The sequence below is a fragment of the Bacillus rossius genome, chromosome 15 (assembly GCF_032445375.1).
Source record: "Bacillus rossius redtenbacheri isolate Brsri chromosome 15, Brsri_v3, whole genome shotgun sequence".
NCBI lineage: Eukaryota > Metazoa > Arthropoda > Insecta > Phasmatodea > Bacillidae > Bacillus > Bacillus rossius.
Genome location: NC_086342.1, coordinates 4,029,550 through 4,041,787, shown reverse-complemented (window position 1 = coordinate 4,041,787; position 12,238 = coordinate 4,029,550). Strand labels below are relative to the sequence as shown.

The 12,238-nt window shown below is 45.9% G+C and overlaps 1 protein-coding gene across 3 annotated transcripts in view; it reads right to left on the bottom strand.

Moving 5' to 3' along the window:
• The window catches only part of LOC134539221 (sushi, von Willebrand factor type A, EGF and pentraxin domain-containing protein 1), a 104,265-nt gene that overhangs the window by 52,089 nt on the left and 39,938 nt on the right, over positions 1 to 12,238 (bottom strand). For all 3 annotated transcript variants that reach the window (XM_063381010.1, XM_063381011.1, XM_063381012.1), the window contains exons 2-3: positions 10,005 to 10,162; positions 8,380 to 8,482 (exon numbers count right to left, since the gene is read on the bottom strand). In XM_063381010.1, coding sequence (XP_063237080.1) covers positions 8,380 to 8,482; positions 10,005 to 10,162 — 261 coding nt within the window. The remainder of the gene's footprint in view (positions 1 to 8,379; positions 8,483 to 10,004; positions 10,163 to 12,238) is intronic.

Here is a 12,238-nt window from a genome sequence, read left to right as displayed (position 1 = left end):
AGGACTCCGAGCCAGTTTAAATCCGATAACAAATGAAATATCGAATGAAAAGCAGCCCAGTTAACACGTGTCACGAGTCAGTAGCCAATGAGCGGTAGTTAAGTTCCCCCGAGAACATAGAGGATCGTGGAGTCCATCCTGGGGTTGAATGAAAAAAACTGCGAATGTTTTTTTTTCCGGTTTCCATCTGCAAGCCTAACTAACAGGACGTGGGCAGGAGGCGGTGTGTTGTTTACTCCCCGTCATGCACCGCGCTTCGGTTGGATGCGAAACTGGACAGGTTAACGCCGGAGGAAAAACGGACGGCGAACCCGGCAAGAACACTCCGGGGGAGGGGGAGGGGGGGTGGGTTAATTCGCCGACAGCCCTGGAACACAACCCCCTCCACCCTCCCCGGGGGGGGGGGGGGGCTAACTCCCCGCTGCAGACCTCGAACCGCTCGCGATTGTTCGGCGTGGTCGCAGTCAGAGGCCGTGCTCGGAAATCATCGGTTACCAAAAACGAGAATAAAGTAGGGGGGGATTTAAAAAACAAAACAAAAAAAGGGGTGGGGGGAGCTGGTGTACTGTGATGGGTGCCGGGGTTCGCGGGAGGAAAGGGGTAGTAGCCCCGACAACTGCTAGCGAGCCCTCTGGTCCCACGGCACACAACCCCCTCCCCCCTTCTGCGCAACCCTCTTTCATTGAACAATGGGTTGGCCCGACGCTTCGGCCATCAGGCGTAACTCGGCGAAGCGTCCAATCAGCGCGAGGGAAACAAGAATACACTCGCCGATACAATTCTGGCGCCGGCATTATTGTGCGTGGGGTTTTGGATGGGCCGAACGTGTTGCCAGCGATAGCATAGAACAATACATCTGGGGGGGGGGGGGAGGGGGTATATTTCCACAACCAGCTGTTGCCCGGGAAAGATAACACTTGGGCATTCAGAAGTGAACTAGCTTTCTCGTATTCTTATCGCTACTGCCCAGTTGCATGGCGGAACACAATCAGTAGAGACCGGAAAAATTCGCGAGTTCATTTCGAGATAGGCTAAAGTACAAATAGTTATACCTCAGTGCTGCCTCTGCTATTGGCTCACAACTCACCTGGACGACTCTGGGCCAATGAGAAACACCCAACCAACGCTTTATCGAATCACAGGCTGCTACGTTGGGACGTCTCACAAGACAGCAGCCAATGAGTGGGTAGTATTTGACCGAGTGTACGTATAACTATGGAGTTCATCCTTCAGGTCATTAAACCCGCGAATTTTTCCGGTCCCTAACAATCAGCCAATCATCACCAGGGACACATCATCGTCCAGGAGCTAACAGGTCAGGCGATGCGCCCGCTAATGAGGTATCTTACAAAGCGAGAGCGGCGGGTACTTTTATAGTACACACGATAATTATGGTACCTCATATCGTAAATAGGGTACGTTTAGGAACAATAAATTATGTGATACGGTGATTCAAGCAGAAATTATCATACACAGTATGTGTCGCGGACAGAAATAATGGTACGCCCTCCTAGCCGCATATACCACCCTTTCCTTCCCCAATTTTCATCTTCAACGATCATCAGCTGTCGACGAATATTTACGAAGATGACGAATATATTGTATTTAATGTGTCTCCCCTGTTACCTAACTTAATTGAAATATATTTCCTCCGATATCCTATATTTTTGTATAAACCAAATTTAAACCACTACAACCCAAATGTTCTCTTGGTCTCGTGGTTGAAGTACCGACCTCCTGACCTCAAGATCACTCAGGAGCTCATGGTTCAATCTCAAGCCATTACAGACTGGTTTTTTATACAAATTAATAAAAATAAAATATATAACACATACACTAGCGCTGTCCCACGGCTGAATCTAAAAACTATAGGGATTTCAACCAAGATGGCTTACATCTGCATTTGACACTAGTGCCACCTGGCAGCAAACAATTGAGTAAACATGTCGATCGTGACGACTATCGACATGTACGTCGACAGTTGGTTATCGCTGAAGACGCAAATGAGTGAGGGTTTGGGAAGGGAAGGGGAGTTATGGGTGCCTAGGAGGGTGTACCATAATTTATATCTGCAACACATACTGCGTACGATAGTTTCTCCCCGAACCCCCAACCACGTGCCATAATTGTGACCTCAGAATGCCATAATTACTGATTGACATGCCATAACTATCGGACGTACATCAAAAGTGGCTCAGAAACCCTGCGCTCCCCCTACTGGCGAGGACTGATGAATCAGGCGCAAGGCCGTTCCTGTAGCCCGACCGAGTGCGCCTGCGTCATAGCTAGACCGGAAAAATTCGCGGGTTCAATGACCTCCAGGATGGACTCCAATATCCTCTACACACTCGGGCAAATGCCAATTATACATTGGCTGCTGACTTGTGAGTCGTCTCGACTGGGTAACCTGTGATTCGACACTTCTATGAGAGAGGGTCTCTAATTGGCCCTCAGTCCTCCAGAATAACAGTGAACCAATGGCAGAAGCAGCACTCAGGTATAATTATTTGAAGTTTAACATAACACGAAATAAACCCGCGAATTTTCCAGGTCTCTACTTGTGAGACGTCTCAACTAGGTAGCCTGTGAGTCGATACTTTTTTTGTTGGCAGTCTCCCATCGGTCCAGAATCCTCCGGTGAACCCGTGAGCCGACAGCAGGAGTGACGCAAAGATGTCTCAGTATTTGAATTTCAGCCCAGCGCGATGCGAATACACGAATATTTTTTTTCCTTTCTCTGATCGTAGGATCCGGCACTCCACTTCGCTTCTGTGCGCTTCTGTGCGCTTCGCTATGCTGTGCCCGGCATTAGCATGGCTTCGCACGTTGGCCAAGAACCAATACTGACGTCAAGAGAAGCCATAATCAGGGTCGTGCATTATTTGCGAAAATATTTCCAGACCAGGGGTGTGTTGAATCTGCGTAGCATTGTCTGTGTTTCGTGGTTGGCTGGGCCAGCGCACCAATCACAGCCAACACCCAACAGGCCTAACTGGCCCGGCCAGACAGGGCGATAGCTTCTCTTGCAGATGGCCGCCAATCACACTGTAACCATTATATTTTTTTTTTGTAAATGGAACAGAAGTGTTCATGTAAAATAACAGATATTTATACCTTTGTACATTTGCACCTGTGTGGACAAACAACTCAAGTCGAAACTTTACGCTTTGAGGTGATCAAACTGGAGTAACAACTTGGCAAATTAACAAAACAAGTTTGTTTGAACGCACATTTGAAGATAAATTTGGTATGGCCCAAAATTGTAGGCACAAATTTAATTTTGTAACATGGAATGACAGCCATTAAATTCAATTGTTAATTGTTGAGTTTAAATTGAAAATTGATAAATTATGCGTTAACTGTCAGTGAACGTGGGTCCGGAAACGAAACGCGGCAACGTTGCAGCCACGAACAGTAGAGCGCAAATTCAAATTTTGGCGGGCTTCAGAGGACTGGCCACAGGCTAAGAGGACTGTACCGCGTGTAATCTAGTTCTAATGGCCGTGAATGAGAATAAACCGATTTTAACGGCCATCAGTTTCAAACACAGGTTCAAGACGAGGATCTGTTTTCATGGACACGCTGAGAGCCTATCAGGCCAGGGCTGACATGTTTCGACGAGACCATGTTACAAGCAGTGGTTGCTATTATTATTTTTTTTTTCAAGTGAAACTTCTCGACAACTGATAGGGTAAGTCGAGACGAAGAATTCATAAAAAAAACGTAACAAAAGATGGTTAGGGGCAGGCATTTTTCGCGAAAAGATTTGAACGCCTATTAGAATGCAACAAGGTGTACCCGTGCCAGCGGTTTTGTTCCTTGTGATTGGCGGCCGTCTGCGAGAGAAGTCGTCGCCTTGTTTGACCGGGCCACTCAGGACGCGTTTGAATCCGCACTGAATCACTGTGAGTGGTGAACTAACAGTGAACACGTACCTGAAAGAAACTCACCCAATCACGAAACACCGATTATGCCACAGAGTTTTAACTTTCAACAAGTCTCCGAATCTTATCACTAGAGACCTGAAAAATTCGCGGGTTCATTTCGTGTTATGCTAAAATGCAAATAATTATACCTTAGTGCGGCTTCTGCCATTGGTTCACTGTTAATCTGGAGGACTGAGGGGCCAATTAGAGACCCTCACTCATAGAAGTGTCGAATCACAGGTTACCCAGTCGAGACGACTCACAAGTCAGCAGCCAATGTATAGGGACCGGAAAAATTCGCGGGTTCAATGACCTGTAGGATGAACTCCATAGTTATACATACTCTCGATCAAATGTCACCCGCCCATTGGCTGCTGTCTTGTGAGACGCCCCAACGTAGCAGCCTGTGATTCGATAAAGCGTCGGTTGGGGTGTTTCTCATTGGCCCAGAGTTATCCAGGTGAGTTGTGAGCCAATAGCAGAGGCAGCACAGAGGTATAACTATTTGTATTTTAGCCTAATGCGAAATGAATTCGCGAATTTTTCCGGTCTCTACCAATGTATAGTTGGCATTTGCCCGAGTGTGTAGAGGATATTAGAGTCTATCCTGAAGTTCATTGAACCCGCGAATTTTTCCGGTCTCTACTTATCACGAAATATGCATGCCCCTAAATATAGTGAAAGGTAAAAAAAATCGTAGCGCTGATAGCGTCACGGAAAGAACCAGGATCAGGAAGAGAGAGTTGTAAGTTCCTCCTGCACGTCTGTGGCTACAACTGGGCGTGGCGAGGCCTTGTGGCCGCCAATCACACGCTCTGAAGCCTCCCGACACTGCCAGAGATGAACTTCCAGGTTTACGTAATTTTGAAAACACATAAAGTACACATAACCTGCAATTGTACTGCACCAGCGCGCATGTATCACGAGCCGTGTGCCCGATGGAAAAGTATTTGATCCTCATTTCTGATGAATAAGGACTGGAAAAATTCGCGTATTCAACGACCTCCAGGATAGATTCCACGATCCTGTGCATACTCGGGCAAACGTCACCTGTTCATTGGCTACTGACTCGTGAGGCGTCTCAATTGGGAGACTCGTGATTCGATACTGATTTGACTGAGGGCCTATAATTGGCCCACAGTCCTCCAGGTTAACAGTGAACCAATAGCAGAAATTGCATAAAGGTACAACTATTTGCATTTCAGTATATCGTGAAATGAATCCGCGAAATTTTCCGGTCTCTACTGATGAATCACCAAAAACGCTGATACAACTGACATTTTTTTATTGATAAACAGAAGCCTAGACACCTATTTCCATATTTATATCTTAAAAAAAAAAAAATGTAGATCCATACAAACTTTCATCCACTATTTAACCCCCTTAGGGTACGAAAATTTCCAGAAATTCCTTTCTTATTACGCACCTGCTTTATATAAGGAACTATAGTTCAAAAAATTTTCATTCTTCTAGACCCACCCCGTTTAAGCTGTGTCAGTCAGTGTAAGTAGATATTTCAGCTGTCAAGTTACTTGTCGAGAAATAAAAAAAAAGCGAGCTGGTCTGGAACTTCAATCAGTTCTGTGCGCGTTTTCACTTTTTAACGGCCGCGCAGAAGCCAACTGTCGATTTCAAAAAAGTGAAAAGTGTTCGGACGGGGCTGAGCGGATTGGCGAGTGTCCCGTGTCAGCTGACCCGGGGAGCCCCCCGCCCCCACCCCCCTCAAAAGGGGTTCATTTAACCCCCGCCCCCACCCCCCGCAGCCGGCGCCGGGATTGCCTGTTAAAATACCGTTTCCCCCGGGCAGGGCCGCGGCGTGGAGGGGGGGGGGGGCGGATTGCTTCTGCGCCCGGCCGACGGACCAATGAGAGCCGCCCTCGCTGCAATCACCGCGCGCTGCGGAGAACAAGGCCTTTGTTCCGTGACACTGCCGCCCTGCGCTCACTGTTGTTCCTGCAGCATGCGACCAACTCCGTCACACATGGGAATATCCGAGAAGGAGAGGAAAAAAAAAATATTTACGTAAATACATATTAAATATTAAAAATCATGCGTTTTTTTTCCTCTTTCAACTATGCTGTAATTATTTTTTACGTAATTTTAAAACACATTAGTAGAGACTGGAAAATTTGCGCTTTGGATGACCTTTAGGATAGACTCCATAATCCCCTACACACTCGGTAAAATGCCACCTGCTCATTGGCTACTGACTCGTGATACCCGTCAACTGGGACGCTTGCGATTCGATGCTTTTTTTGGTTGAAGGTTTTTCATTGGCTCAAAGTCCTTCAGATAAACTGTGAACCAATCAGAGAAGCAATATAAAGGTACAGTTGTTTGGATCCTATTATATCGTGAAATGAATCCGCGAATTTTTCCGGTCTCTACACATTAGGCACCCAACCAATTAAGAAATATTTCTCATATTTTAACTGCTTAAGAATTAATCGTAAAAATAAAATACGCTATTAATAAGATTAGTTTACATGATAGTATGATGAATACGGGAGTAAAAATTAAACAAGTACCTTCACTGGAAAGAAAATTAAACATAAATATATTTTAGAGCTATGAAATATACATAAAAATTTAAGTTTGTATACAGAAATTGAAAGTACATTTGTATCCCCGCAGTGGTTGCGGAGAAACCGAGAGAAGTGAAGTCAGTCGCGCTGTTAAAAGATTTTCATCTTAAATTTACGAAGAACATTGGTAACAACTTATCCAGGGACCTTCGTTCGTTTATCTTTGTAACTTCATGGGTACCAGGTCCAATTGCTTTGAACGTGAATCCACGAGGAACATCAAACACTGCTCACCACCTTGCAAGCGAATGTGCAGTAAAACAAAGATATGTTTCAACTGGATTTTTTTTTCAAATACTTAAATGGACATGCAAAACTGTTAGGAGACAGAGGTTAGAATAAATTTAAAAAAAAAAAAAATCCTGTATGTGCTATCACAGATTTGCAAAAGCGTCCAAGTGACACTTACAAGCAAGTATTCTAATGAAGAGCCGAAGTATGCACAAGAACGTGTCCTTAACCCCCTTTACCCCTTTCCCGTAAACCCAATACTTGCTCGAGGCGTGAGGTAAGTAGTAGAGTCACAGTTAAACCGACCATCTCAGCGCCCGGGACAGAAATGCTATTGAAGAGACTGAGTTGCAAGTGTTTATTCCTGTTTTGTAGGGGATTGTATATCACGTCTGGTATCCTCCGTTGAAGCTGTATCGAGGTCCGATAGCCCGCCCACGCAGACAGATTAAAAAAAAAAAAAAAAACGCGTGAACTGAAAACTGCCCAAGTGTTGTCTGTTAGCGAAAAACATTTAACAATAGGTTGAGGGCGTGTGAGTAGTTGTGCGTTCGTATTTCTTTTTTAAAAAAAGTTTCTTTTTATCAGTGTAAATGACCAAATGGCGTATTTTCAAAATGTTTTATTTAATTTTTATTTATTCATTTATTGTTTATTGTTATATGCACACGAACAAACAGACTGAGTTATAAGGATGTGCACAACAGACAAAACAACAATAACAAATAAAAATTATGAAAAGAAATACAAAACCACATAAGACAAACCAAACAATGGACAAACACAATTATTATTAAAAGTATATAAAAAAATTTCTACAAGGTACGTTTCTGCAATATTAGTATTAAAAATGGATTATTAAAATTTCTGAGAGTAATTTTTATTATAAAATTTTTAATTGTTGGTTTCGAGAACCTCAAGTATGGAACAGTCGGTACAGATATCTGAGAGCCCTCAAGAGACTCGTGTGATGACCGTTTCTCCGCGGAGCCACACAGTCCACAGTCCACAGTCCACAGTCCACAGTCCACAGTCCAGGGCTGGAGGCTCAGAGAGGGGCCCTGGCCAGGCCGACTACTGCAGACCCGGCATGGCGGGGTTCGCCGTACAAGAAGAGCTTCCAGGAGTTTTATTTCTCCCCCCTCGAGCAGTAATGTCCTGGAAGCTGCAGCAGGAGCCGGTTGTGGGAGGGGGTGGGGGGTTAAGCCCTCCCTGCGGGCCAGCCATGCGCTGCTGCAGTTAAAAGTAACGTCCTGCTCCCAGGGGGGTCGTACCACAGTCACGCGCGGGGCTGCGACCCTGACCCGGGTAGCGGGTATCTGCCCGCGTCTCCCCGGCATCTACCTCGCCCTGATTGTCCCCGGCCCTCGCCTCCTGCAGGGGAGACACTGTGGCTCTCGCCTCCTGCAGGGGAGACACTGTGGCTCTCGCCTCCTGCAGGGGAGACACTGTGGCTCTCGCCTCCTGCAGGGGAGACACTGTGGCTCTCGCCTCCTGCAGGGGAGACACTGTGGCTCTCGCCTCCTCCAGGGGAGACACTGTGGCTCTCGCCTCCTGCAGGGGAGACACGCGTGTGAAAGCTTGCACGACCGCGCGCGACGTCTCGGAGGATAAAGGTGGCGGCGGAGGGCACGTACCTGGCTTGATGCAGCTCATGCCGCAGGCGCCGTCGCACAGACACTTCTTCTTCTTGCTCTTGCAGTCCTCGTCCGAGGAGCACTTGCGCAGGCACTTCTGGCCCTGCGGACAAGAGAGCATCGCTCAGGCGCCGCGCGCGCTCCTGGCGGCGTGCCGGCGAACCAGGGCCTCGCGCCTGTTCCCCGCTGACGAGGCGTGTTTCACTCATTCTACCGCTGCAGCGCTGCGGTCGGCATGTGTGCCTGCACGGGAAGCCTTCTTTTCACAGACGAGAGAGCCAAACGCCCGATCGTACTTCTTCGGGTTTTTTTTTTTGTGTATTGTAAATAAATATGGCGGTTTTGATAAAAGGATACTAATGGTCAATTAGGTTAGGTTAGCTACATTTTAAATACTTTAAAACATTGTGGACAGTTGATTTGGTTAGGATAGCTACATTAAAGATACGGAAAAAAAACATGAACTTCGGGGATTTTCGGGTTTTGGCTCTCTCGTCTGTGAAAAGAAAGGCTTCCCGCGCCTGCATCTGTTGGCGAGCCACAGACGCCATTACGGACACGTATGACCGTGTATTCAAAATGCCTCCGGCGATTGAGAATCCCGCCGACTTGTGAAATACACGTTGTGATTCGTCATCTTGTTGTTAAAGGCGGGGTGAAGTGTGTGGAGAAAACATTCAGATAACGACGAAACCGTAAAACGTTATTTCCTTTTCACTTTTTCGTCAACTTTCTGCACAAAATCTTCAGAAATGACAGAATATCGTCCACTTCGTCCCTCATCACGATGCGGCCATCTTTAAAGAACTCTTACCCGATTCTGTACCACTCCATTTGGTCATAATTTTTTTTTTCACACACGTCACTGATCTGACGATGAATTTCCGCTGCTTTCACGCGTTCAGCACCAGGAAAACGAACCACTCTCGGCGGGATTCTCAGTCACCGGAGGTATTTTAAATACACGGTTGAATGTTTCCGTGATGGCTAGAGACCGGAAAAAATTTCGGATTAATTTCACGACTGCCTAAAATTCATGTAGTTGTACCCCAGTACTGCCTCTGCTATTTGCTCACAACTCACCTGGATGTCTCTGCGCCAGTGAGAAACACTCAACCGAAGCTGTATCGAATAGACACAGGCCGCTACATTGGGACACCTTCACAAGACAGCAGCCAATGAGAGGGTGACGTATGACCGAGTGTACGTGGAACTATAAAGTTCGTTCTAGAGGTCATTGATAGGGACCGGAAAAATTCGCGGGGTCAATGACCTGCGGGATGAACTCCACATTTATACGTACACTCGGTCAAATGCCACCTACTCATATTGGCAGCTGTCCTGTGAGACGTTCCAGCGTAGCAGTCTGCGATTCGATAAAAACTTTGGTTGGGTGTATCTCATTGGCCCAGAGTCATCCACGTTGAGTTGCGAGCCAATAGCAGAGGCAGCACTGAGGTATATTGATTTGTATTTTAGCCTATCGCGAAATGAATTCGCGAATTTTTCCTGTCTCTAGTCATTGGAACCCGCGAGTTTTTTTCCCGGGTCCCCGGTGACGGGCGCCTGCGGCTCGCCGGCAGATGCAGATGCAGATGCAGATGCAGATGGTGGAAGGCACGCACCAGCAGCGAGGCCTGCTCCTCGTCGCGTGGGCACAGCGGCGAGGGCGAGTTGCGCGGGTTCTTGTACACGCGGCCGTCGTCGTCCGCCTCGCCCGAGCCCTGCACGTCGGGCGGCGGGGAGGCCGTGAAGCGCTTCCGGGGCGACAGCCGGCGCGAGCCTGCAACACGCGAGCCCATCACCACCATCACCGACAACACCTCTGCCATTCCTCAACCACCGACAACACCTCTGCCGTTCCTCAACCACCACCTCCACCTCCAGCATCACCACTGCCATCCTCAACAACAACACTACCACTACCAACCACACCATTGCTACCTTCACCAGGGCCTCCAGCATCATCACCAGCAACACCTCTGCCATTCCTCAACCACCACCTCCACCTCCAGCATCACCACTGCCATCCTCAACAACAACACTACCACCACCAACCACACCATTGCTACCTTCACCAGGACCTCCAGCATCATCACCAGCAACACCTCTGCCATTCCTCAACCACCACCTCCACCTCCAGCATCACCACTGCCACCATCACTTTCAACAACACCTCTGCCATCCTCGCCTCCACACTGAGAGAAAGGTTTGTTTGCCTCAACAAAATATTTGTTTGTGTATGGCGAAATAAACATATTTTGTTAATTCAAACAAATATGTTGTAACAGGAAAGATTTTGTTGACCCAACAAAATGATTTTTGTCAACTCAAATGTACATTTAGGTTAGGTGTAACAAATTGTTTTTGTTACTTACCGAGTTTGGTTAAACTAACAAAATATTTTGTTCCACCAAGTAGATATTTGTTTCACCATATATAAACAAATAATTGTTTGATTCAAACAAACCTTTTTTCTCTGTGCAACTCCAACTCCAGCATCACCAACAACACCTCTGCCACGATCACTTCCAACAACACTCACTGCCTCCCTCGCCTCCACCATCACCACCAACACCATTGTTACCTACACCAGTACCCATCACCACCAGCACTAGCAGCACTAGCAGCACTAGCAGCACTAGCACCACTATTACCTTCACTACCAGCACCATTAGTGCCGCCATCACCACCACCCCTCCTCCAAAACAGGCAAAATATTTTTTTAAACAAACATTCGTGCTGCAGCATTGTAACTTTGCAGTTGTTCATATACTTACGGCGTAACAAATTATTCGCTATGGCCAGGGATAGTGGTTCATCGCCAAAGAATTTGAACGATTGTTTGCATCGACGCACTTTGTTTTTTATGTCCGCGAAATATTAAAACTGGCAGCTGCTGCGCTGTGGTTCTCGAAGTGGCAGAGAGGTTTCTAAACTCTGCTTGTCATTTTAAAAAAAAAATGGAAGGAATCGCTTGTACGCGATGAGATGATCTTTGAGCAAGAGTCCCGACCCAAGAATTCCACATCTGGGGAATGAAATCTCTTGACAAAAAAAATGCAGCTCTACTTTTATCTGGTTCTAAGTAGATTTCTTTTACACGTTAACATGTTTTAATGCAGTTATTTTTTACATACACCTTTGCAATGGCGTATGTCCAAAAAAAACTGCGTTCAATCAAAATTCCCCATTTCATGAATCATTTAAAGAACGTTAACATGTTATTGAAGAAAGGAATTGTAAGTATTTTGGTTTTAAGCATTGTTTCGATAAGATAAATTGTAGTTGTGATATGTATTATAAAAATGCATGAGTTAATTAATGGAGCAAAAAGACTGATGGCAATTTATTGTAATTAATGTTCTGTTACTAACAAAGTGTTATTGTGTAACCACGGGAGTTGGTAGGGAAGCCTTCATTTCACAGACGAGAGAGCCACACCCGTAGTTCCCCGAAGTTCCCCGAAGTTCATGCTCGCTTTTTTTTCGTTCTATCTCATTGTATAAACCGGTGTGGCATTAAATTTTGTGGTCGATTAGGATAGGTTAGCTACATTATAAATACTTTAAAACATTGTGGATGGTTGGTTATATTAGGTAAGTATAGCTACATTAAAAATACTGTAATATAATTTTATGGTTGCTTAGCAAATAACTGTTTAATATTAAGCTATCCAGGGCTAGGAACCGTTTACATCATTTCACAGTATCTTTAATGTAGCTATCCTAACCAAATCAACCGTCCACAATGTTTTTAAGTATTTATAATATAGCTTACCTAACCTTTTACAATGAACAAAAAATCCGAAGATGCACGATCGGGATTTTGTCTCTCTCGTCTGTGAAAAGAAGGCTTC